This window comes from Schistocerca piceifrons, chromosome 6 (genome assembly GCF_021461385.2).
Source record: "Schistocerca piceifrons isolate TAMUIC-IGC-003096 chromosome 6, iqSchPice1.1, whole genome shotgun sequence".
Taxonomy (NCBI): domain Eukaryota; kingdom Metazoa; phylum Arthropoda; class Insecta; order Orthoptera; family Acrididae; genus Schistocerca; species Schistocerca piceifrons.
Window position 1 is genome coordinate 61,531,472 of NC_060143.1, and position 27,702 is coordinate 61,559,173.

A 27,702-nucleotide genomic window follows, 5' to 3' on the forward strand; every position below is an offset into this window, starting at 1 on the left:
CGGAACTGCTTGCTCGTCATGTGGCTGAGGGTGACAATTTCTTGTCAAAGATTGTTACAGGCGATGAAACATGGGTTCATCACTTCGAACCTGAAACAAAACGGCAATCAATGGAGTGGCGCCACACCCACTCCCCTACCAAGAAAAAGTTTAAAGCCATACCCTCAGCCGGTAAAGTCATGGTTACAGTCTTCTGGGACACTGAAGGGGTTATTCTGTTTGATGTCCTTCCCCATGGTCAAACGATCAACTCTGAAGTGTATTGTGCTACTCTTCAGAAATTGAAGAAACGACTTCAGCGTGTTCGTAGGCACAAAAATCTGAACGAACTTCTCCTTCTTCATGACAACGCAAGACCTCACACAAGTCTTCACACCCGAGAGGAGCTCACAAAACTTCAGTGAACTGTTCTTCCTCATGCACCCTACAGCCCCGATCTCGCACCGTCGGATTTCCATATGTTTGGCCCAATGAAGGACGCAATCCGTGGGAGGCACTACGCGGATGATGAAGAAGTTATTGATGGAGTACGACGTTGGCTCCGACATCGACCAGTGGAATGGCACCGTGCAGGCGTACAGGCCCTCATTTCAAGGTGGCGTAAGGCCGTAGCATTGAATGGAGATTACGTTGAAAAATAGTGTTGTGTAGCTAAAAAATTGGGGAATAACCTGGTGTATTTCAATGCTGAATAAAACAACACCTGTTTCAGAAAAAAAATGTGTTGCATTACTTATTGAACTGCCCTCGTAACTAGCGCCCTTTGCCATACGGTAGAATATGTGCGGAAGCGGAGTACTACTGCGACAGTGAGAGTCCTCTGTGCCAGGAGCTGGTGTCGGCGAACCCGAACCAGCGCAACTGGCGCGGCATCCTGATCGCGCTGCTGGTGATCGTGGTGGTGCTGGCGCTGATCGTGACGTCGGTGGTGGTGCTGACGCCGCCGGACGAGGGCCCGCGGGTGCGCGGCCGCCGCTTCCGGCTCGCCGACATCCTGGGCCACGAGTTCGCCGCGCTGCGCTTCAACGGCTCCTGGGTGTCGGGTGAGTGCAGGCCGCTCGGCGCCCCTCCACTGCCTCACACCGCTCGTGCTTTAACTGCCGACAGTTTCTTTTTTCTGCAGAGTCTTTGTACTGATGCTGAGAGCAGTCATTTCTTATTTTTCTAAAAAAAAATCACATATCTTATCATTCTACCTTCGAGCCCCTGAAACACAACTACACGTTTCCCTTACACAGGTGACGGAATAAAGTTTCGTAATTTCTCTTCAGCATGACAAAAGTCGTTTTCTCCTCATTATACGCGACTGTTTCTCATCTGTATACTCTACATCAGGGATGCTCTAACTGTCCACGCCTGAGATATACTAAATGCAGTTTAGTCCATTTAGAGTTCTACTGACATAAAAATTCATGGAGGTTTAAGCAAAAAACAACACCGTAATCAAAATTAACCATTATACAATACTGGACATTAAAACTGCTACACCAAGAAGAAATGCAGATGGTAAACGAGTATTCATTGGACAAATATATTATACTAGAACTGACATGTTGTAGGGAAGCAGCCTACTCACGCTGTAGTAAATTCACATCAGTTTCCATTGTGTGCCAGCCAGTCTGCTGTAACTCTGTAACTAGCTCTGACGTCATAAATGTTGCGCAATACCTTAAAAATCAAGCAAATGACGTAAAACTTTTCTAGCATGTCAGGAATAATACTAAATTAATGTGTGTTAAATATCAGTTCGATAACTTCAGCCATTTTCGAAATTTGGACGTTTTTCTGGAAAAATCATTGGCGCAACAGAAAAGAGCTAGAGACTTCAAAATTTATATTTAGATTCATCTTTCATAATGACTTAATAAAAACAGTACTTTGGATTTCACATATTAAGATTTTAGTGGAAATTCATGATTTTGTGGTTTTCGTCTCAAAACTGAAGGAAGCAAGATAGATTAAGTAGGCTAGTAAATAAGGCTACGATGTTTAGATTTAAATAGGTTGGAGGTCCGCTATCACTATGAAGATGTGTAAAGTTTCTTTTTAATACCTATAAAATTATAGCGATAGCGGATCTCAAAAGGGCCAGTTCAGAGCTCATCTACTGCGTACATTGTAATTTAATTAATTCTCTCGCCCAGAATATTTAACTTAACCACGTCAAAATTTTATTATCAGTACTTACCTGCGTGCCGAATGCACGTTTAAATTAAGAGCTTCCTCAGCCATCACCAAAACAAGCTATAAATTATGATGTAACTTGAAGTGGTGCGTTACTAGCCCAGCGGCTAGTCGGGAGAGCCGATTTGATCAGGCGTTCCCTTAGCCGTCCGCACCGCGGCTTTATATATAAGAACGCTGTGCGAGGAAGCAAGGCCCCAGTTCTCTCCAGACGCTGAATGACACGCCATCTGTGTCGGGAGTCGCGTCACGTCGGTATCACTGCTACATACAGCCTCGGGTGCCGTATTAAGTTACTAGAGATACGCGGAACCATGAAAACATTCCAAGTGAAGGGTTAATTCTGGGATGATTTTCATTATCAAGCTTCAGTTTGCGTATTGTCGTATTTTCAAGTGCCGTCGCGGGACAGACATTCTACCAAATATTTAGCGTGGCGAGCATTCTTTTTAACATTTAATTCGGACATTTACAGTTGCATCAGCGCATAAGACTCTGAACTGCTCTGTTAGTTAGGTTCTAGGGATACTTGTGTTTTTTATCAGTGAATTTCAGAATATACTCAACTATTTTGGAAAACCGTTTTTGATTAGAAATCCCAGACAATCTCCTAATTCCTCAGAGCTATAAGCTGCAGCTATAATAACATTCTCAGATAAAGTGGGCACTAGGATCTCTAATTACTGGTTCCATGTTTTATTAAATCACTTTCTGGGTGCCAAAAAGTAAATAGAGAGCCAGTGTTGAGAACGGCGAAAGACAGATTAACAACATTCTAAAAGCCAGAAACTGATTCTACATGCAAGCATTAATACAGCAATTTAATTATTTTTACAAACTTATCCGCCGCCCCACAATGTGATTACATTTTCACGCAATTTTGCTGCATAGATCCTGAGAAATCAGTACCCACAACAACCACCTCTGGCCGTAATAACGGCCTCCATACGCCTGGGCATTAAGTCAAACAGAGTTCGGATGCAGTGTACAGATACAGCTGCCCACACAGCTTCAACACGATACCACAGTTCATCAAGAGTAGTGACTGGCGTATTGTGACGAGCCAGTTACTCGACCAGAATTGACCAGACGTTTTCAATTGGTGGGAGATCCGGAGAATGTGCTGGCCAGGGCAGCGGTCGAACATTTTCTGTATCCAGAAAGACCCCTACAGGACTTGCCCCATGCGGCCGTGCATTATCCTGCTGCCGGCCGGAGTGGCCGAGCGGTTCTAGGCGCTTCAGTCTGTAATCGCGTGACCGCTACGGTAGCAGGTTCGAATCCTGCCTCTGGCATGGATCTTTGTGATGTCCGTAGGTTAGTTAGGTTTAAGTAGTTCTAAGTTCTAGGGGACTGATGACCTCAGATGTTAGGTCCCATAGTGCTCAGAGCCATTTGAACCATTTCAACACTATCCTGCTGGAATGTAGGGTTTCGCAGGGATCGAATGAAGGGTAGAGCCACGGGTCGTAACACATCTGAAGTGTAACGTCCACTGCTCAAAGTGCCGTCAATGCGAACAAGAGGTGACCGAGACGTGTAAAGCAATGGCACCCCATACCATCACACCGGGTGATACGCCAGTATGGCGATGACGAATACACGCTTCCAATGTGCGTTCACCGCGATGTCGCCAAACACGGATGTGACCGTCACGATGCTGTAAACAGAACCTGGATTCATCCGAAAAAATGACGTTTTCCCATTCGTGCACCCAGGTTCGTCGTTGAGTACACCATCGCAGGTGCTCCTATCTGTGATGCAGCGTCAGGGGTAACTGCAGCCATGGTCTCCGAGCTTATAGTCCATGATGCTGCAAACGTCGTCGAACTGTTCGTGCAGATGGTTGTTGTCTTGCAAACGTCCTCATCTGTTGACTCAGGAATCGAGACGTGGCTGCACGATCCGTTACTGCCATGCTGATAAGATGCCTGTCATCTCGACTGCTTGTGATACGAGGCCGTTGGGTTCCAGTACGGCGTTTCGTATTACCCTCCTGAACCCACCGATTCCATATTCTACTAACAGTCATTGAATCTCGACCAACGCGAGCAGCAACGTCACGATACGATAAACCGCAATCGCGATAGGCTACAATCCGACCTTTATCAAAGTCGGAAACGTGGTGGTACGCATTTCTCCTCCTTACACGAGGCATCACAACAACGCCGGTCAACTGCTGTTTGTGTATGAGAAATCGGTTGGAAACTTTCCTCATGTCAGCACGTTGTAGGTGTCGCCACCGGTGCCAACCGTGTATAAATGTTATGAAAAGCTAATCATTTGCATATCACAGCATCTTCTTCCTGTAGGTTAAATTTCGCATCTGTAGTACGTCATCATCGTGGTGTAGGAATTTTATTGGCCAGTAGTGTAATTTCTAAAAACTCATAAAAATTGCAGGCCTACTACTCAATTTTCAAGATATTGCACGAGTGTACAAAATTAAAATACACACCATGACAAATGTGGAGAAACATTTGGTGTGATACGTGGCTCTGCAGTCGCTATGGTGCGTATTGTTGAGCAGTTTTGATTATGATAGTTTCGGAAATGAGTGATGGTGCAGTTATTTGACGTAATAGAAACAGCAATCTCGGTTTTGATAACACGAAATCTATAACTGAGTATCAAGTCATCATGCACTTAACTGTTATGTGGAAGCTCGAAAACAAACGTTTGTGTTGCGTTCTGCAGGCAGAGCCTGTTCTCGCCACAGAAATGTATCCATAGATCAGCCAGACCGTGCTATCAATTACACTGAATGGACCATTACTTAACGTAGTCTCTTCCGACGAATTATTCTCTATATTTTGCACGTTCGTATTTTCCAAAATGACAAACGAGAACCAGTAGCTTTTACTCTCGCAAAGATTAATGTTGGAAATATTGATTTCAAGCTACTTTTCCTATTCGAATATACTGCAGTTAGTTTCTGTTGCCAAGACAACCAGAGATGCTCGCGCGTATTACGAAACAGACAAGCGCACAATAGAACGAAGCTAATCTCTGATTTGTGTAGTGTAACTGTCAAAATATTTGACTTTTCACTATTAACTCTCAATAAACTTTTAAAACTGTCAAGAATTTTCAGGTTACTTTCAACTATTACCACTGTTTAAAAAAAAAACTCACTCAAAGTCACGAGAACAAATTAACGACGTCTTTAAAAAAAACTGAGCAGTCCTATGATTTTTCAATGTTTCTTGGTTGCGTATTATTTAGCCGTTTATCACTCCTTTTTAGCTGATGAGCATCTTCATACAGTTTTGATAACCAACTTCAAGCATGCACATTCCCAAAATAAATATCTTCAATAGCAGTTTTTTTTTCTTTTCACAGTAATTATCTTCTCCGGCGGTTTACTGATAATTCTTCACAATGCACATAGTATGGTATACATTTCCATCTACAGACTGACTTCCTGGAATACAGGCATGAACTGAACAAAATTACAGTAGTAACAAGTCCTTTTTCGTATTATCAATGTTACGATTTATTCTGTGTCGATTCTGCTGGCCCAACAACGCCATACTCTGACGTGGCATGGCTGTCGGCTCGGAGCGTTCAGCGACCAGCTTCTGAAGCTGCCGTTGCCGCGCTGCTGCCAGTCCGCCGTCGTGGTTTCAGCGTTCTCGAACGCACGAAACATAAGAACACAAAAAACACTACACACAATACATCCTTTACATAATTTTAACCTGTTCCGTTTACGAATATTAACCACGAAACTCATAAACTACATGCTAATTCATATATTATATTATTCTTACCGCAAGATCATACATAGAACAGTGTTCTTGAACGAAGGCAATTCTGATCGTCAAAAGATGTGCGATATTCACTCAAGAACATCAGCACTCCACCAAAGGAGTGTAGGGGATTGGGTGTCCCCTTCCCTCCTGTTATACTGTTGTACTGACCTGCATTTGTCGTAAGCAATCATATTCACTTGTTTCGCCACGCACTGGAGTAGATGAATCGTAATATTTGTAGTTTTTCGATTGTCTGAATTTCCGAGTAATCTTTTCTTGACCATGTATTAAAAAAAAAAAAAAAAAAAAAAAAAAGAGTGCTGTGGGACTCCCATCCTGATTCGCCTATTCTCCTGAAGAAGCTGTTAATGCAGCTGATACTCTGTTGGGATTTCTGGACAACAGGAGTTTGGATTGAACACACGATGAGGAATGCAACAATTCTATTCAGACATGCGGTTCCGTTCCTTTAAATGCCACGGCCGCATTTTGAAGCTTGGGTCCATGCGCACATGTACATTTTTAGGAAGAGAAGCTACGAGTGAGTGACAACAAGCTGCTGTTGGTGAAGTTAACTACTAGCTCTTTCTAAACACTGAAGCGAGAGAATAATGTCAATAATTTACCTCCAGGTTGATCATGACCAGCTGACGCATAGATTACTCTTGCTACTGGTGTATCCATCAGTGAGTGATTTTAGTGCCATGTGTGTAACTGTTCGTCATATTTTGGGAGAAACGAAGGTTATCGTCTAATACGCTGTAGACGATAAAGCAATCTACTTGGTAGAAGACTGGAAGGGAAATAGGCATGAGGCAATCTGAGGAAATTTCGATTAACCAAAATCATAAAGGCAAATGAGGATATACAACCCACCGCTTCTTAACGCATGTCCAGTGTCCTAATCAATACCCCACCTCGGTCGTTTTCGAAGAGTGCACACAGTCTGCTCAAGTTATAGCGATAAAATTAAAAAAAAAAAAAAATACGTCAAACTCCTTGTAGAAACTGAATGAGACGGCTACAACGTCCAGTTCAACACGCGCTGTGGATATTAATTCCTTCCCTTCCGTATTTTAACATAAGTAACTAGTAACGGTCCCATTTATACAGGAAATCTAAGATGTGCCTATTTGTATTCTGAATCATCAAGGAAAACAATGAGATTCTGTTATTCCCTACCCTTTGATGTCTTCTGAAGATGTCCTTGTGACTGCGCAGACGTAGCAGTGAGATAGCGGCTCGGCTGTTCTGAAGTATGGCTGTGAAATTTAGTAATAAGTTGACTAAGGGCTCTCTACGCTGTCAGATGTGTTTGCTAATTTAGTTGGGATGGAAACAGCTTTTTAATAAATTATCACAACACAAAGCCATAGGCTGCTAACTACACCTATAAAGTCACAAGTAGTACGGTTTACGCACGTAGCACTGACAATCCTGGTACATCAAATACATTGTGGAAGTCATATTCACAGATTAGTACACACATTCCACATTTTATTCCTCTCTCGACTGCTCGCAGAGTCGCGATTATTTAAGGTCATTCATTAATGGCCACGGCCGACTCATGTATTCGAGAATTCATACCAGACCGACTCTAGCATGAATCACCTTGCTCGGCGTGCCTTTTTGGCAGAAGGTGACGATGCACAGGGTTATTCGTGTGGATATCGTCATTCTTTCATTACAGAAACCCGTTATTAAAATCAAATTTGAACTGACTGTATGATACTTTACTATTGAGAGCGTGGTTAGCATGACAGGCAATTAAATCTGATTTATACTTTAAGAAATATTAATGAACGAAAACTGGAAATATGGCGTGCTGGCTCCTGTTATGACAGTCAATCAGACCGTAAGTTTACCAAACTGGTGCAATTTCTCGCGGAATCGGTAACCTCTGTACCATCTGTTGTCTGGATCTCACTATACTTCTTACAACACACATTGGCAAATGTAATCTCATCCGAAATATGAAGTGAAGCTTCGGGTAGAATATTACTGCTACAGCAGCCACAATTGTTACAGTATTGGAGCGAGATGCTTTCGGTGGGTCCTTGACTTATATTTTGAGTAATAGCACTGCAGATGTCGAACAGTCTTCAAGCTTCTATTCCCATCTACGAAAACTATTACACAATAATTTTTAAATTTTTTTATATAGGTTCCTTGTATTTCCTTTGCCAGCACTTTCCCAATTAAGTATTTTACTTTTTTATTGTTTTCGTATTATTCCATTTTTTAGGCAATTTATTTGTTATGAGCTTTTAAGTGTAGTATCTGAATGGTAGTAGCATTCCCCTGTTAGCACTTGTTTCAGATCGACCAACAACAACAGATAAAAATGTAAGATGGTGTAACCCGATTTTTAGTACACAATTTGGTAATAACGCATTGGCCTTTTTAAAATTACATATTAAACGTAAAATCAATTGCCTCCATAAATAGAGTGATAGCATTAATTGAACGTATGGTCCTATAGTTGAAAGACTGACGTTGAATCTGGGAAATTATTTGAAAATAAAATAAAAGAACTAAGTAGAAAAGAACATCAATCTGCGTTTCTGAAATATATGTAACCTTTCTCGTGTTTACATCTTCTGGGCCAATAGAAATCGGAGACTTATAATCAAACGAGTTACATGAATATTTAAGATTCTTTGGAACTCTTTTTCTTTCGTTCTTCTGTATTCCCAAAGCTATTCTAATAAAGTTGTACCCACGATATGTAAAGAAAATTGCATTTCAGAATCTCATGAATACGGCAACCATTGAAACTAACCCCCTCCACCGGCTTTATTTGGTATCTCCGCGTAGAGTCTAAGAAAAATTCATTTAATTATATGACCAGGATAATAATTGCACAATATTTGGCTCTTACAGTTATTTCACTGGAATTTTAGCATTATAATAGCATTCGACTTTCATGAATGTGAACTTTTGAGTGACCCATATGTAAATTTCTGGCTATCTCTCAAGACATTCAGTTTCTTTGTTACTGGGAAGTACTTCGATCGGCCATTAGTTGTGTGCGAAGACTAGAAAGCCATTTTTCACCGTGACCGTACTGTTTATGCTGTTCAGGGAATTTAAATCACTTGCAGTGACGGCACATTATCGGAAATCGATAGTACCGAATTCAGATAGGGAGCTTCCAACCAGCAATGGAGAATACGTTCCACTTTCAGTGTGCATCGGCTGATGAAGACTGAATATGTGACTTATGTCGCTATTGGTTGTCTCTCTCTCTCTCTCTCTCTCTCTCTCTCTCTCTCTCTCTCTCTCTACCTCCATCTGTTTATCTATCTGTCTATCTGTCTATCTGTGTATATGTCGGAAGACTAGAAAGATGGGAGAGAGATGTTTAAAATTTAGAGAATTAAAAACTGTTAACGTTAATCATTCAGAATATCTAATCTCAATTGTTTTTAGTTTCATGATGAGTCCGGATTGTTTGTAAAATGGTGTATCTTCTTAAATAAAGTAAAATATTCTTCCGCTAAAGTCTTCATTCATAGAGTCTTTATCCAGAAACGAGCGAAAAAAAAAGCAAAATGAATTGACCGTCACAGTTCTTAGAGTCCTACACCGGAACGGCATTCCTCTTGCTCTAACAAGTCGGAACATTCGAGTTCATCAGGCATGCAAAGTTGCGTGCAAGAGAGAACTTTTAACAGATGTCCTTACATCTAAAGAACCGTGGCATTCCACGAGATATACTGCTGAGTCGTGGTAATAAGTTGTGAGAGAACAAGAGAAAAATTGCAGTGGCACGATTTTACATGATGTTGAACAGCTGAGGAGATGTTATCAGCTGATTAATTACAGAGACTCTGCGATTCCTTGACTGCCTCGAAATAACTAGTTGGGTAGGCAAAATATGTCTTAGAGCACATCTATTGGAAAAATAGCTCGTATTCATTCAATCGCAACCCGGTGTTATGGACGGCCAGCGTTAAGTGTTTTAGCAGCATTGCCTCGCTCAGTCTCGTGTGCCATTTCAAAACGTTTCAGTTTTGCTAAGTAAATGGTCAAAATTTATCGTCTGAAATCGTTTTACTGAATACAGAACCTCATGACAAGAGCTACGAAACTTCATTTGATTTGCTCAGACTGTGTAAATTCGGGAATGAGTTATTCTGAATTGTCGAGGACGTCTTGTATAGACGCATGGCGAATTCTTATCATGCAACATGAAAATATGAAAACAGAGTCCCAAAAGTATAATTTCACGTACAGGTATGGTACAAATTGCCTAATTTTGGTATTGAAAACTTTAATCTTTTGTCTAGAAGGTGAATGACACAATCACATTACCTTACACATTTCCACAAGTAACAGGAATTTCACAGTTCGGGAGAATAACGACAATAGCACTCTTTCCTTGATTAATTTTAGAATTTGAGACATTGAGGCAGTTGATGATGACATTTGTGTATTTCGACAGTTTCCTAGCAACAGAGTTACATCCGCGTAAAGGGCAACCTCCCCCCCCCCCCCCCGTGTCACCCTAATGTCAGCATTTTTTATCCTGTTGACATCCTCTCCAGGAATTATTTACTGAAACCATATTTGGATGGAGCTATCACACACGATATTATCAAACGCTTTCAGGATGGTGGAAAAATTGCACCTCTCAATGCGTATTATCTCTCGCTCTACATACATCCTCAAGAAGATGACCTTCTAAAGAGCCAGCCTACACTACGCTTGTCCGTCTTCTTTTGGAGTACTGTAGCGTCATGTGAGATCCTTATCAGATTCGATTAACGGAGCACATCGAGAAAGTTCAAAGAAGGATAGCACGTTTCGTAGTATCGCGAAATAGGGAAGAGAGAGTGTCACAGACATTGCAAGATTTGAGGTGGAAATCATTAAAATGAAGGCGATTTTCGTTTCCGTGGGATCTTGTCAGGCGCTCGGAAAGTGGAACAAACTTCAATTTTGCGCAGTTTCCTCACAGCCAAGAAGTATGCCCTGTAGAGTGCGAAGAAAATAATTTGGCCCCTAGCTGCACATACAGCGCTGTAAGGGTGGGGACAAGGGTGACTGCGGGGGCTGTGTTGCGAACGGCCAGCGCGTATTGAGTGAGATGTAGTTCGATAGCTGAAGTCCATGCACAAACGTATATATCGCGTTACTTGTAAGCTGCACCTAATTACTGTGTAGACGAGAGCATTAATTGGATATGTCAGCACGACCAAAAATTCGACATATATGTGCATTCAAAGTTTTCAGCTAGCGTATCAAGAGCGAAATAGTCATATAAATGAAGGATCAACAAAAGCAAGATAATAATAAAAAGATGTAAAAGGCGGATAACGTTGCTTACTACGACATTGACAAAGTGAATACCAACTTTGAATCCATGAGGAATTGTTGTGCACAGTGACCGTAGGCTGTAAGGAAGTAGATGCACACTGTAATCAGTAGCAATCCCATTAGTTGTTATTACTCTTGCGTGTCTAGATTTCGGCTATAAATGGCCGTCTTCATTGCGTTTGAGTAACAATCCTAGAAACTCGAGGCAGTACATGTCACCATACGATCTTACAGCCGTATGGGAGCAGGAATCTCTGCTTATACAGCAATAATATCGTATGGTGAGATATACTGCAGCGAGCATGTTCAGATGCACTGGAAATGGCTGTTAGTACGGAATCAGGATAGGCAAGAATAATTAAAAAGTAATGGGATTACGAGTGATTGGTGCGTGCTTCTACTTCCTTAAATGAATAACAACTGCAACATCGTAATTATGTTTCAGTTCTCTGATAATTTGTTCGTCAATATTATCAAAGAGCAAACTTTTCTTCCTTCTACCATGTGTTTACAAAGTAGTCAAATCTTGGAAAGTTTTGTAACTATGCTTTCCTCCTCCTTTTTTAGTATCTGTGTTGTGCTGCTGGTATAGCTAACCCTCTCACTCACAGTTTCTAGCTTTTTTGGTTGCATCTTCCGATATACATTGATAGCAGTGGATATAACCATACGTCTTTGATTTACGAAGAAGTATGTTGTATGAAAACTGCTGTGTCATGTTATGTACACTGCCTGTCAAAAAAAGTGAAGCACCCAGAAGAGCAGGAGGAATAGAAGTAAAACTTCACTAGAAAGTGCGAGTGAAATTTACCTCGCACTTGGCAGTATTAATCCTCTTAACAGTATGAATTAACACCCCATCTTGCCTGAATGAATGCACTGATTCGGTTGGGAAAAGTGCCACACGGCCGTTGTACCCTTTCTTGAGGCAAGCTCGCTCGTAATTGGTTGTAATCGGACGAGCGTTATCCTGTTGAATAATGGCACCGCGGTACTGTGGCTTGAACGATAATACATGAAGACGCAGTATGTCCGTGACGTAGCATTGTGCCATCAGAGTTCCATCATCTCTATCAGCCGTACCTTGATGTCATACCCTCGCTCCGCACAATACGACTCAAGCAGTAATACCACTATGACCCTCCAAAACATTGGAAGACTGGGATCTCTCCCAAGGGCCCCACCATACTCACAGATGATGATCATCTAGGTCAGTGCAGAACCATGATTCAACATTGAAACAAATGTTGTTCCATCCACGAGTACTCCATGATTGCCACATAAGACACCATTCCAAATGTAGTTGTTCGTCTTTTGGTGTTCACGACAGCCTACACAGGAGGCAATAATTCTCCAGTCCAGTACATGTTCTCAGATAGCAAGCACAGATGTAAAGGAGATACAGTGTTTTCTCCCCCTGCCGATCTGGAGGTTAGAATAGACCTGAGGTATTCATTCCTGTCCTAAGACGCGATTAAAAGGAGTCTCCTACTTTTTGGCCTCCAGTATCATGGTCTCCTTTCGGGTATGACCTCCACGCTTTCCAAATTTTTCCGAAGTGCGGTCCCTTTAGAGAAGGAGACCTTACATGTTTCACCATATATCCATCGCGAGATTAGACCTTCTGTACCTCTTATTGTCACGGCGCTTCAATTCCACCCGCAATCCACGTATTCGGGAGGGTATCGTACGGGGTGCGTCATCTACTTCTGTTGTACACTGCCCTGTTTCATCCCCATGACACTATTGGATTTCTCCACACCCAATATCCAGCATTGTAGTCAGCCTATCGTGGTGGGGCCGTCACGTGCCCACTCGGTTATAGCCCCCTGGCAATACAGCTCAAAACTCTCGATGTATGCCAAGGAGTAGATGCCAATCTCCTTGGGGCATCAGAACTTGCCAGGTGAACGTTGTTGTGCGTGGGTGGCACCCATGGGGAAAGTCCCTGATTGGAGTGGGTGGCATCAGCGCAGATGACTCGCAATGAAGCGGACCAAGTCGTCTTTTGCTGGGGACCGAATAACCCCAGCAGTCACTGAGAAAGGGAAGGTTGAATCCATTGCAGAGGAGTATGATCCAAAATCGTTACCCTCTCTAGCTACACCATGGAAGGAACGCCATTCAAGCTCTGTTTGACTCAATGCCCAGGCGTATCAAGGCCGTTATTACGGCCAGAGGTGATTGTTCTGGGTACTGATTTCAAAGGATCTATGCACCCAAATTGCGTGAAAATGTAATCACATGTCAGTTCTAGTATAATATATTTGTCCAATGAATACCCGTTTATCATCTGCATTTCGTCTTGATGTAGCAGTTTTAATGGCCAGTAGTGTACCATTTGCAATATCTACCTTCCACCATATGTGACATACCACAACATGCATTGGCCACAGTAATTTCTCAACTCCCCCAAGTTTTCTGCATTTGGGAGATTTCAATGCCCATAACCCTTTTTGTAGTGGAACCAGGACTACTGGCTGTGGTAAATACTTCCAGAACCTACTAACTCAACTGTACCTTTGCCTCCTAAATACAGGTGCCTCCACTCATTTCAATGTGGTACATGGCACATACTCGGCCTTTGATATCTTAGTTTGCAGTCCCGGCCTTCTGTCATCTTTTCACAGGAGAGCTCACACGACTTGTGTGGTAATGATCACTTTCTGCTTTTTCTGTCACTCCCTCGGTGTCACTCACTTGGAAGCTTTCTCAGAGGGGCCCTCACCAAGGATGACTGGGACGCGTTCACCTCTCCTACCACCATTGGATCTCCATCACAAGGCAACATCGGTAAGTTAATCTACTATTGTGTCTGCAGCTTAATAGGCAATCCCTTTTTCTAAGGTTGCCCTCGGCAGAAGACACTGCCCTGGTGTCATCAGAAATCGCCTCAGTCATTAGAGATCGTCGGTGGGCCCTACAATATCATAAGCGACAACCATCAATAGAATACCTCATTGCTTTCAATCTGCTCTATGGCCGTGTCCGTCAATTAATCAAACGATGGAAGCTTGAGTGTTGAGAACGATAAGTCTCCACCATCGGCACACGAACCTCTTCTTCCTGGGTTTGGACCAAGATTAGATACCCTTATGGATATCAGACCCATGCAGGTAAACCTGGGATTTCCACGCATGGAGCTGTTTATACCGACTCAGACGCAATCGCAGTGCATTTTGCCGTGCATTATGCTCGAACCTCCGTGTCTGAGAATCACCATCCCACCCTTTTTACCCTAAAACAACAAGATCTATATTTTACTACACGAAACCCTGAGTCGTATAACGTTCCATTCAGTGCGTGAGAGTTTCTCAGTGCCCTTGCAAACTGTCGTGGCATACCGCCTGGGCAACATCGCATCCTTCACCAACGATTAAACATCTGTCAGCGGATTACAAGCGCCACCTCCCTGTCATCTTCAACTGAATCTGGAGCGATGGCGAATTCTCGTCGCAATGGCGAGAGAGTATCATTATTCCAGTGCTAAAACTTGGTAAGAACCCGCTAGATATTAATGGCTATTGTCCTATGAGCCTCACCAACGTTCCGTGCTAGCTGCACGACCATATGGTGAGTCAGCGGTTGTGTTGGATTCTTGAGTGTCAGGGCCTTATTGCTCCATCCCAGGGCGGGTTTCACCAAGGTCGCTCCACCGCTGACAACTTTGCATACCTGCAGACTGTTATCTAAAGGCCTTTTCCCGCCATCATCACCTAATTTCCGTCTTTTTTTGATTTGACAAAAGCATATGACATCACCTGGCGCCCCATACCCTCGCTACTCTGCACGAATGGGGGGATTTTTATACAGAACATTTTGCCACTCCGCGCATTCATAGTTGGAGTCGGTGCTTCAAACAGTTCCTCCCATATCCAAGAGAGGGTTCTGGCAGAGCTATGGGCTGAGCGTCCCACTTTCTTTGGTTCAAATGGCTCTGAGCACTATGCGACTTAACTTCTGAGGTCATCAGTCCCATAGACTTATAACTAATTAAACCTAACTAACCTAAGGACATCACACACATCCATGCCTGAGGCAGGATTCGAACTTGGGATCGTAGCGGTCGCCCGGCTCTAGACTGTAGCGCCTAGAACCGCACGGCCACTCCGGCCGGCCCACTTACTTTAATTACCATTAATGGTTTCGCAGTAGCAGTGGGGTCACGCTTCGTATACGCTGACTACTTTTGTATTTCCTTTTGCTCATCTATAGTTGGTGTAGCTAGCCACCTCGAGGGGGTCTTTTACCCTTCCTGACTCACTCCCTACTGCGCTAGGCGACAGTGTGTCAACAGTTGATGTAGATTTATATTTTATTCGACGGGGGGGGGGGGGGGGGGAGAGGTTATCACCCAGTCCAAGGGTGGGAATACTCAATCCAGGAGTGGAAATGTGACGTTCCTTACCTGGCCTTCACTCTCTCTCCATTTTAACTCTTCCTGTTTCCTCCTTCGATTTTCGTCTTTTCACTATCAAATGGTTCAAATGGCTCTGAGCACTATGGGACTTAACTTCTGAGGTCATCAGTCCCCTAGAACTTAAAACTACTTAAACCTAACTAACCTAAGGACATCACACACATCCATTCCCGAGGCAGGATTCGAACCTGCGACCGTAGCGGTCGCGCGGTTCCAGACTGAAGCGCCTAGAACCGCTCGGCCACTCCGGCCGGCTTTTCACTGTCGGTGCTTCTCTAGCCTTGTGTTTTCACGCTGAAGGTTTTGTGTGTTGTAGAGTGAGTGGTTCATCCTATTTTTATTCTTGTGATTAGGCAGCCAAGGCCATCTGCTGTGTTATTAAAATACGTTCTACAAATTTCCTTTTCCTTCTGGTGCACGTTATCTCATTTTGGCTTGCTTCTTTCGTTTCCTCTTTCAGTGTGGTTCTCAGTTACTTTTCTGCCTTTTTTACTTTCCCAGAGTCTTTTGGGAAATTGTTTTAATCCGAGACCTATTTGAATGAGTAAAAGGGACTGATGACCCTGCAGTTTGGTCTCTTTACTCTCCAAACTAACCAACCAACCAACAATTCTCTTGGTGTACCTTACAAGTACCCTCGCTTATGACTTTTGATGGACGTTGCTACTCGATCAGAACTTTGATAGTGAGTATGTCTGCCCTCGTGTTCCCATATAGTCAGACATCAGGCAAATGTTACCTCTGAAAGCTCCACAAATATGGATATTCTATGTTTCGAGTAGCTGGCCAATTTGAGGTTCTTAATAAGACATTTTTGAACGCTGTCAGGTTCTGGGAACGCTGTCACAAAAAAGTACACAAAGTCTTTATGACCATTTCAATTATAGCCCAAAATCTGACGCTGCTCACGCACCTTTAATAGCCTACGAGGCGTGGTAGCAACACTAAGCTCAAACAACACTAATGCACCTTGTTGACCTTTCTACCTGTCACAGAAAATTGCAGTTCTATTCACGTGAATTCCTGCCAGTGGTGTGTACTTTTACGAAGTTACATTGGCATCCAACCATGCCTTCTGGGTGCTTCACGCTTACCTAGGCAGTGTATTAGAGAGCGAAGTGTGCAGGTCGGCAGACGGTAGTCAACTGGGGCGCCGCCCCCTCGAGACAAAGGCATCAAATAGTCCAGCGCTCACGACTGGAATTCTTTTCCCCACTGACGCCACATTATTTTGCTCGACATATAATTTGCTCTCATCACTTTCAACGGAGTGAGTTCATAATTTATTGTGCCCATCAAGAAGTTTCTAACACTCAGGATTTGACTTTCCGTTTGCAGATTCGTCTGGAATGGTTTGTCTGCCTTCTGAATTTTTCTTAACGTCCTTGAACTGTTACTGTAGTTGCCAGGCGCTCTCTGCTTGTCTTCCCGGCATAAGCCTCTGGACTCTTGTAATCTGTGATTCGCCTAGCCTTCCGGAACACTAGGTAATCGGCTGTCGATAAGTCGGAATTTGTAGCCACTCTCTCAGCATGCAGCGTTCGATGACTTCACAGTAGATTACAAATATCTGGAGGCGCGTTCCACGCAACAGTATCGGCTTTCAGTGAGGAGTTCGTTGGTTGGTTGGTTGGTTTGGGGAAGGAGACCAGACAGCGTGGTCATCGGTCTCATCGGAATAGGGAAGGATGGGGAAGAAAGTCGGCCGTGCCCTTTCAGAGGAACCATCCCGGCATTTGCCTGAAGTGATTTAGGGAAATCACGGAAAACCTAAATCAGGATGGCCAGACGCAGGATTGAACCGTCGTCCTTCCGAATGCGAGTCCAGTGTCTAACCACTGCGCCACCTCGCTCGGTGAGGAGTTCGTGTCATTAGCGCTGGTGCGGAGTGCGTTTGTGAGAGTACTAAAAGGCGACTATCTTTAAAAGTAGGCAAATACGAGATAATACCCTGCGTAATTTCATGATCAAAGATTTTGATCGTTTGTAATAACTTCAGTTTTCAAGGCGTAGATTCGTGGGCAGTAGTATCTTCTGAAACGCAAGTAAGGTGTTATCCGATGATAGCCTAGTAAGCTGATAAGCTATTCGTAACAAGCAAATATTAGTGCTAACAAAACGCAATTTGTGTGTTCTTCACCATTAAATATGAAATGGTTTTTCCTGTTGTGACGGACGCTTATTTTGGAACGAAGTCGTATAGATAAGACTAATGGGAGACAGAAAATCTTTAGTGGAATTTGGGAAAATGCAGTGAATTCATCAAGGGAGTCATATACGAGATAATTTTATATTGCTCCAGTTAATCGTACTTTATCAAGTAAACGCGACAACAGATGAAAGAAATTTGCGGGACGTAAGGGGTCGCTTGAATAACTGAAGAGAGGAAGATGAGGGTTAAAGTCCTGTCGACAACGAGATCTTTTAGACGGACCACAGACCCCTATTGGGGAAAACATAGGAAAATAACTCAAAGGTACCATCCAAGCATTTCCCGTAAGCCATTAAGATAAATCCCGAAAAATCTAGATCTGGATGGCCGAACGGGAATTTGAGCTGATATCTGCCCAAATGTGCTCAGACCAGTAGAGCCCACCCGAAAAAAAAATGATAAAAGTAAATTAAATGGGAATTATCGGAAGAAAGTCACCGTTTTTCCTAGTAGGACCTCTCTGGAGCAGCAGTGTTGAAAGGTGAAATGTGCAACTATTCTAAAGCTTTAACGTGAAATGCGCAACTATTTTACAGCCTCCACTGTACATTTCGTGCAAGTATCATGAAATAAGATAACGGAAGTTAGGCTCAATACAGACATACATTGGCCATCATTGTTCCTGTAATTCTACGAGAAGGGTATGAGACTGTGTGCTAATATTGCACCTTCTGATCTGTGGTGCGCAGTGACGAGCAGATCATATACGTATTCATACATTAGCGACTAAAATATGTACAAGGAACACAAAATCCCTGACAACCTTCCTATTTATTTACGTAACTCCTTTCACCCTATTATAATCTCCTAACATAAACTTTCGCTCAGGAAGAATATCACCTGTTTATTTTCGAGAAGGTCTGGGTACAATGTCTTCTCGTGTCGTGTTTACATGCCCGAAGCGTGATATTTCCCCTCAGATTTTCGATGAGGGAGGCTCATATGGTCGACGATATTTTCCTAGGTGAGCAGTAATAGTAGAACTGCTCGCAGCTGATCGTTGAACCTACTGTTTCTTGATATTTCGAAATGAGCCTGCCATATGAGTCGTGAATTATGGTTAAGGCAAGAACTTAGTTTTTGATTAGCAATTTCACAACATTTAGCAATAAGAACACACACACACACACACACACACACACACACACACACACACATCGTTATTAGAGAGCAGTACGATCGAAGAAAAATGTCCATCGATTCATGTCACGCTAACCTCAACACTTTGCATTATTCAGTTCATTTAGACCTCTGTGCCTCACTAACTGTGAGTCATAACCGTAAGTTCGCGTGACTGCATTGATGTCAATAGTAGATGAGATGCTTCTATTCACTGTGTTTTCGGCCTACAACTCACAGTTTAGCAACTAAACAAATTGTTACAGAACGGTTTCCATTAATGTGAATAATCCATACTTACTATAAAAATGGATGTGCAGTATATATCTGTGTGTTTATGCGTATCTTCGACATCTACTCAGAAACCACTGGAACGACATCTCCTCCGAAACCACTGGACCGATTTGAACTAAACGTGGTACTCATATTCCTTAGTGTCAGGAAACAATCGCTGTGGGGGGAAGAACCATCTACCTACAGAGAGGTGGGGGTGAGAGTGGGAAAGATGCGTATACAACGCCCGTATTGCCGGACTTCATTACTACATTATTTGAGAATGAAAACACTTAGCTACTTGCCAGCAGCTTTGCACATGATTTCAAATTTTAACCAGTTTTTCCCTCGCTACCAACCACTGCAAAATGATGAAAGAAAATATGTTCATCTCTTACGACCTCCTTGTTATAGTTCAGAAGATATGTGGTCGTAAACAATGCGATGCGTGAAAAACTGCCGCATCATACATGAAGTTTTAATTCATTTATTCTTTATTACTAAGACACTCCTACAGTCGAATCAAATCAAGTAAATCACTGATACCTGCCAGCGCTTTTGACAGCTTTCGGCTGCAGAGCTCAAATGGCTGTAGGTGAAAACGATAGCCATCTATAAAGATACGAAGTCACGTTGCCACTGGGACGTTTACAAAATGGCCCGAAGCGGTTGGACATGTAACTAGAAATATTATTTACAATGCAGTTCTGACTTAAACATTACCGGTACAGAGAAATTGTATTTTGCATATCTTGTTTCTCAATTTCCTTACTGTATTTAACATTTGTGTGGTATGCATATTTCCTTGTGACTGATAATTTCAAAGGTGTTTCCACCAATACATGGAAATGAAATTCTTTCGATATTACACTACAAAATCAGTTCATTTTTTGTTTTAGTTTTTAATAGGAAATTCGCAAAATGAATATCCGGACAGTGCTGGGTTTGACAATTAGTATCACATAAAAGACAGTTTGCTGTTTCGCATTACGGGAGAAGCCCGCCAATTTTTCATAAAAATAAATTCTTCGGTCTGAGGATGAGCACAGGGTGTGTAAATTATTTTTTTTATCCGTCTTCTGAATGGTCTGATGTAGCCCAACACCATTCTCTGTCCCATTCCAATATCTTAATCTCAAAACAGCATCTACAACCAACGTCCAATCTCTGTGCTCCCCTGTAGTTTTTGTTCTTTGCGGCTGCCTCTAGTACCATGGACGTATTCCCTGATGTCTTCACACACTTCGTATCATCTTCCATGTTGCCTAACATCCTACATGTCCTAGTGTGTGTTTCCAAAGCCTTCATCAGTTCTGCGTAGATTTTCATCATTTGTTATCTTATTAGTCCACGCAATTTTTCGCATGAAGCTACATCTCATACGCTTCGAGTCTCCTTTTTTTTCAGTTTTCATATCCTCAAACTAGAGAAAAGTAGCTCATTCATTCAAGAAAATTGTGTTTGGTTTCAAAAGCCCTCCCTCGCTACACTTCATATAGTATGAACTCTGTGATGCACTCATGGACATCTTCACGGCGGTAGGAGCACCGGAATTATTTGTGGATTGTAGTTAGTTAATCAAGCAGTGAGTTAGAAACCCCTGGCTACTAAGAAATTCTACAGCTGCGATCGCGATCAACTAATACTGACAATGAAACGTCACATCAAAACACGTACACATGTCGAAAGACAGCGACTGTATACCGCACCGTATTGCACATCTGTGTATAGATCCATGTATTCACTGTGGTGACAAGAGTCATGGGATAGCACTATGCACATATACAGATGACGGTGGTATCGCGTGCACAAAGCATAAAAGGTCAGTGATTTGGCGGAGCTGTCATTTGTACTCTGGTGATTCTGTGATGAGATTTCCGATGTGATTACGGCTGAACTATGGGAATTAACAGGCTTTGAACCCGGACTTGTAGTTGGAGAAAAACACATGGGACATTATATTTCGGAAATCGCTAGGGCATTCAATATTCCGAGATCAAAAGAGTGAAGAGTGTGCCAGGAATACGAAATTCCGCATCACCTCTCACCATGGACAGTGCAGTGGTGGACGGCCTTAACGTGCCACAGCAGTGCCTCGGCGACGTGCATGGCGTCGTCGCTGGCGGCGCAGCGTTCCTGTGTATCGCAGTTTGAAGGCTATTGACATTGATTTGGCTGGACAGTTTAACAAACAACAGTTGATTGGAGGTCCAAATGTCTTTCGTGGACTCCATTTGAACTTTACACGTGATGTACAAGCAGTTTTCGGAGGTAGTACATGGCTTACGCTTGCTGTCGTATGGGGCAACCACGCAGATTATGGTGGCCTTGAAGCCTTTCCAGATGGAAATATTTTAACATGGAAGACATGGAGTATAGCAGAGACAACAGGACTTTTGGCTAAGCAGCTGTAGAGTTTCCAGTGACTGACACTGCGTGAAATAACCGAAGAAATGAGTGTGGGACGAACGACTTACGTATCAGATAGAACAATGAGGCGAAATCTGGCGTCAATGGGCAATCGCAGCACTGCCTTTGCTAAGAGCACGACATTGCCTGCAGCACCTCTCCTGGGCTCGTGACGATATCGGTTGGACCCTAAACGATTGTAAAACCGTGGCCTGGTCGGATGAATCCCGATTTCACGGGACGGTTCGAGTGTGTCGCAGACCCCACGAAACCATGGCACTGTGCTAGTTGATGGTGGCTCCATAATTGTTTGGGCTGTGTTTCCAAGGAATGGACTTGGTGCTCTGGTCCAACTAAAGAGACCATTGCTTAGAAATGATTACGTTCGGCAACTTGTTCTAAAAAACAATGGAATTTTTGTGGACGACAATGTGCCATGTCACCTGGCCACAAATATTCGCGATTGGTTTGTGCTGGAGAATTGGAGCAACTGTTTTGCCCACCCATATCACTCGGTATGAATCCCATGGAACATTTATTGGACATAATAGAGAGGTCTGTTTGTATACGAGCTCCTGTACCCGCAGTACTTTAGCAATTATCGATGGCTACAGAGGCATCATGGCTCAATATTCCTGCAGGAGACTTCCAACGAAGTGTTAAATCCATGCCACGTCGATTTCATGCACTACGCCGGGACAAAGGAGGTCCGGCACGTTATTGGGAAGTATGCAGCGACTTTTGCCACCTCAGTGTATACTACGCAAGCTACCTTCGGTGTGTTGTTGAGGGTACTTCTGGTAGCACTATCTTAGTCACCCTATACCCAACCATTTCTCTGAACCATTTATAAATAGTGTTATGTTTGGGGCGGAACTATGGACCTCAATGAAAAAGGGTGACCCGTCTGAGCCACGCAATTTGACTCTTAGTCTGATAACGAGGTGTAGCCATTAATTTCACGCGTTGATCACGTAGGCTGACGTGAGGATCAATCAACTATACTAGACGGGATGTATCTGGAATATCTTAGGTAATTAGAAAGTTAGTACACAGGAATACATTTAAATACTTAGCTTTAATTCACCATCAGCGATGAACGTCGATATTGACTTTGTACAATAGCATTTACAAGTGCAGTTATAGACTGAACTGCGAATACTTCTATATAACTCTGATTGCTTCACACATATAGATCAATTGCCAAGCCATAAACTGTTTGTGGCGCTTGGCTAGGTCGTAGCTACTGACTTAGCTGAAGGCTATGCTAACTAGCGTCTCTGCAAATGAGATCTCTGAAGCTATAACAAGTGAACACTCCTATGAAAGTCGGCTGTAAAACTGGCCACTGTGCTAGCTTGTCTCGGAAGACCAGCCGAGTGGCGGTGCTCGGTCTGCTAGCGTCGACAGTGGTGACTCGCGGGCCCGATGTGTACAGACGGACCGTGGCCGATTTGAAGCCTACAACCTAGCAAGTGTGGTGGCTTGTGGTGACACCACAAACGGGACAAGGGACGAATGATCGTCGATAAAGCTCCGTACCAGCTCTAGTTTCTCTGATTTTCTCGTCGTGGGTATTTCGCGACATGTATATGCGAGGAAGCAACGTGTTGCTGGATTTTTCTTTGTACGTACTCTCTCGAAACTGCGACAGCAAAGTTTTCCGCGACAGACAATTTCTCTTTTGTAGCGTCTGCCATGAGTTTGTTAAGCATCTCCATTATGATCTCTGGCCGATTCAATCATCCGTTGGCGAAACGCGCCGCTCTTCTGTATATCTTTTCCACTTCGCTATAAATCAATTTTGGTATGGGTCCCAGATTGAAGAACGATACTTCAGAATCGGTAAAATAAGCATTTGGTAAGTCGTCTCCTCCACGGATAACTTACTGTTTCAAAATATTCTTCCAAATGAAACCGGTCTAGTATCATTTTCTTCTACTACTTGTTTTCTATATCCAGGTGATTATTCCTACGCATTTTACGGCAGTTACTGTTTGGAGTGGCTTGTTGCCAGTGGTGTAGTCAAACAGTAGTGATTCGCTTCAACTATTTACGCGCAATATCTTGCAATTTCAAAGGTTCAGCGTCAAAAGCCAGTCCTTGTACCATAGACGTTCTCTGCAGGTTTTCTTGCAGTGCTTCCTCCATATATACAGCAGTGCCGTCCTCTAACAGTCTCGCGGAGCCCAAAACGTTATTAATTAATCATCAAAATAATTTGTGAGCGTCAGCGGTCCTGTTTCACTCCTGTGATATACTGCGGAATGACAGTTGTATCTGACAATTTCTTTCCGTTAAGAGCTTGAGTTGAGTTGTATACTGCGTCATTTAATCAGATGACATATTTGCTCTTAGTTTTGGGCTGATTCTTATTGCTTCAAGCACCATACAAAGTAAGTATGGCACCTCATTATTTCCGCTGCGTCGGTGGTGACCAGCTTTTTTCAATCTGGTTCTGCCATCGAATAGCTCCAAGCGGTTTCCACGCAGCACGTGAGTTGTACGATGCGATCTCGGAATCTCTCAAGCCATCACGCATAAAAGTTTGGCACACTTTTGTACTACCCACGCCGTCCAGGAGAACGATGTATGCGTGCCCTCTGCACAGATTATGTTGTAGCAGTTTCTTCAAAGATGATTTGAGAGCCATTCAAAATGTAGAACACCTTTACGTACACTTGTATTAAACGACTTAAATTATCTATGTTTCGCTTCACAGACTCGTTGTTCTCTGCCTGTCACAAATTTCTTGTAGCATAAGCTCATGAGACAGCCTTTTTACTGTCCAAAAAATATTTATTGACTGCTGTGAGGAAAAATTTAACTGCGATAATTAATTTTAATATTTTTATGTTTTATATTGTAAATGTTCGAAGCTACCCTGGTATATCCAGAAACTCTAGCAAATTTTCTGTAAAAAAGACGTTTTTCAGAACCGACTGTTAATGAAAATTAATTTACCTGCAGCTCTCGACGCTTCGAAAGATGACTTTCTTCAAATACCTACGAGGTATGGAGTACTGGATGCTTAACTTTACTTCCTGTGAAAGCCGTTTCACAGTGACTGGGACGAGCGTTACGTAGCACAGCCGAGCAAGGGTGTAGTAAGCTCCCCCTCCGTTAACCACGTGATCAGAAACAGAAAGCGACCGCTGCGTGCTTCCGTCACGCGATCGTTACAAAAGCCGCATCGCGCGTGCGCCACGCAATACAACAGCGGAGCACAGCCGCTTCCGAGTCGCGTCGCATCCCATCGCCCACGTCCGCTCCACTCGGCCAGTGCTGTAAGGGAGGAGTTCAGTCTGACCAATTGTTTCTTCCGCTTTGCTTTTTGTTTTTATTGGATAGAAGGGGTGGGAGCAAGTGTACTTCTCACATATATGATGCGTCCCGCGGAGACTTCCTCTTCTGTCCTAACCTCTTCATCATATCGTAGCACTTACTCTGGTAGCTGGTGTGTATATTCCACACTTTCTCTTTCTCTACGATTCTGTTTCTCCACTGCTTCCTCTAGCACCATGGAAATTATTCCCTGATGCCTTAACACGTTTGTTCAAATGGTTCAAATGGCTCTGAGCACTATGCGACTTAACTTCTGAGGTCATCAGTCGCCTAGAACTTAGAAATAATTAAACCTAACTAACCTAAGGACATCACACACATCCATGCCCGAGGCAGGATTCCAACCTGCAACCGTAGCGGTCGCTCGGTTCCAGACTGTAGCGCCTAGAACCGCACGGCCATTCCGGCCGGCTAACACGTTTGTTATTGCCCCGTTTTCAAATGTGTCTTTACAAAGAAAAACCCAGGGGAAGTGCCCCAAGTCAATCCTCTTGGTTGGTTGGATGATATTTGGGGGGGGGGGGGGGACAAAACAGCGAGGTCTCGGTCCCATTGGATTAGGCATGGATGGGAAAGGAAGTCGGCCGTGCCCTTTCAAAGGAAGTATCCTGGCATTTTCCTTAAGCGATTCACCGAAATCAAGACGGCCGGACGCGGCTTTGAACCGTCGTCCTCCCGAATGCGAGTCCAGTGTGCTGAACACTGCACCACCTAGCTCGAAACCAATTTAACCCTCCTACCACTGAAAAGATGAAACAAAAAATTATCACGTCAGGCGTGTTGGGAAACAGCTGAAATCATTAGAATTGAACGAAGTTCCAGGGCTCGATAGAACCCCTATCAAATTATATACTGAATTTGCGGCTGAGTTAGCCTTTCTTCTAACTATAATTTATTGTAGATCCCTCGAACAATAAACATTTCTTGGAAAAGAATGCAGGTCGCACCAGTCTACCACAAGTGTAGTAGATGTCATCCCCAAAACTACCGTCCATTACCCCTGACATCGATTTGTTGTAGAATCTTAGAACGTATTCTGAGCTGAAACTTTATGAAATATCTGGAGCAGTATGACCTCCTCCATGACACTCACCATGGATTCCGAAAACTTCAGTCATGTGAAACTCAACTCATACTTTTCTCACATGACATACAGAAAGCTCTGGATCAAGGCAGGCAGGTAGATGCAGTATTTCCGAATTACCGAAAATTATTTGACTGAGTACCACACCTATGGTCAATGCATTCAAGGTAAGCTGTTCATGGTTGCTTAAGGGAACCAGGATTCTATCTAGGCGTGCGCCTCTGCCTCCGAAGCAAACATAATGCTACAACTCTCTTTCTTCAGGGCTCCAGAAATACGAAATCGCATGGGGAGAGATCGGGACTTTATGGAAGGTTTGTGAGCACTTCACAGCGAGACTTTTGCAGCGTAGTCGAAAAAATCTTGGCAAAGTGTGCGTAGGAATTATCCTGGACTAGAATGTTCAAGTCCATCAACATTCCTGGGCCTCTGGACTTGATGTCTTGCATCAGATTTTGCAAAGTGTCACGTACCGAACTCGATAACTGAATGCCCAGGAATGTTGGCGGACGCCTCATTCTGTTGCACGACAATGCCCGTGCATGCATTGCCAAGACTGTTTCGACTCGCTGGACAAGTTTCGATGGGAAGCCCTTACACACAACTCATGCAGTTCCGATTTCTCATCATGTGACTTCCACATTTTTGGAGCCACGAAGAGGTGCACGTCTGGATACAGTCATTACAGGAAACGGTAAATATTTTTCCACAAAAGCGTTGACCGAAATGTCTCACATCGGTATATAGAGTAAATAGTTACTGTGATTATTTTTGAAATAATACAGTTTTTCCCATCTCTCTCGTTTTCATTTGACTGCCCTTAATATTTACAAACTTTTTTTGAAATAATACAGTTTTTCCCATCTCTCTCGTTTTCATTTGACTGCCCTTAATATTTACAAACTTTTAAAAAGACTATCCCTGATAAGCAGAATCAGCGATGCATTTCGTTCCGAAGACGGACAGACAAGCTATTAAACAGGTTGTCATAATGTTTTGGCACATCGATGTATACCCTGCAGATTTTGATAGGCCTTCACTCTAAGTTTGATGATTTCAGCTGATTCTCACCGCCACTGACAAGAATACACTCCTGGAAATTGAAATAAGAACACCGTGAATTCATTGTCCCAGGAAGGGGAAACTTTATTGACACATTCCTGGGGTCAGATACATCACATGATCATACTGACAGAACCACAGGCACATAGACACAGGCAACAGAGCATGCACAATGTCGGCACTAGTACAGTGTATATCCACCTTTCGCAGCAATGCAGGCTGCTGTTCTCCCATGGAGACGATCGTAGAGATGCTGAATGTAGTCCTGTGGAACGGCTTGCCATGCCATTTCCACCTGGCGCCTCAGTTGGACCAGCGTTCGTGCTGGACGTGCAGACCGCGTGAGACGACGCTTCATCCAGTCCCAAACATGCTCAATGGGGGACAGATCCGGAGATCTTGCTGGCCAGGGTAGTTGACTTACACCTTCTAGAGCACGTTGGGTGGCGCGGGATACATGCGGACGTGCATTGTCCTGTTGGAACAGCAAGTTCCCTTGCCGGTCTAGGAATGGTAG

General features: G+C 43.3%; 1 protein-coding gene across 1 annotated transcript in view; it reads left to right on the top strand.

The window, feature by feature from the left end:
• The window catches only part of LOC124802953 (dipeptidyl aminopeptidase-like protein 6), a 765,226-nt gene that overhangs the window by 326,705 nt on the left and 410,819 nt on the right, over positions 1–27,702 (top strand). The window contains exon 2 of the mRNA XM_047264042.1: positions 833–1,043. Within this exon, the coding sequence (XP_047119998.1) occupies positions 833–1,043 (211 nt within the window). The remainder of the gene's footprint in view (positions 1–832; positions 1,044–27,702) is intronic.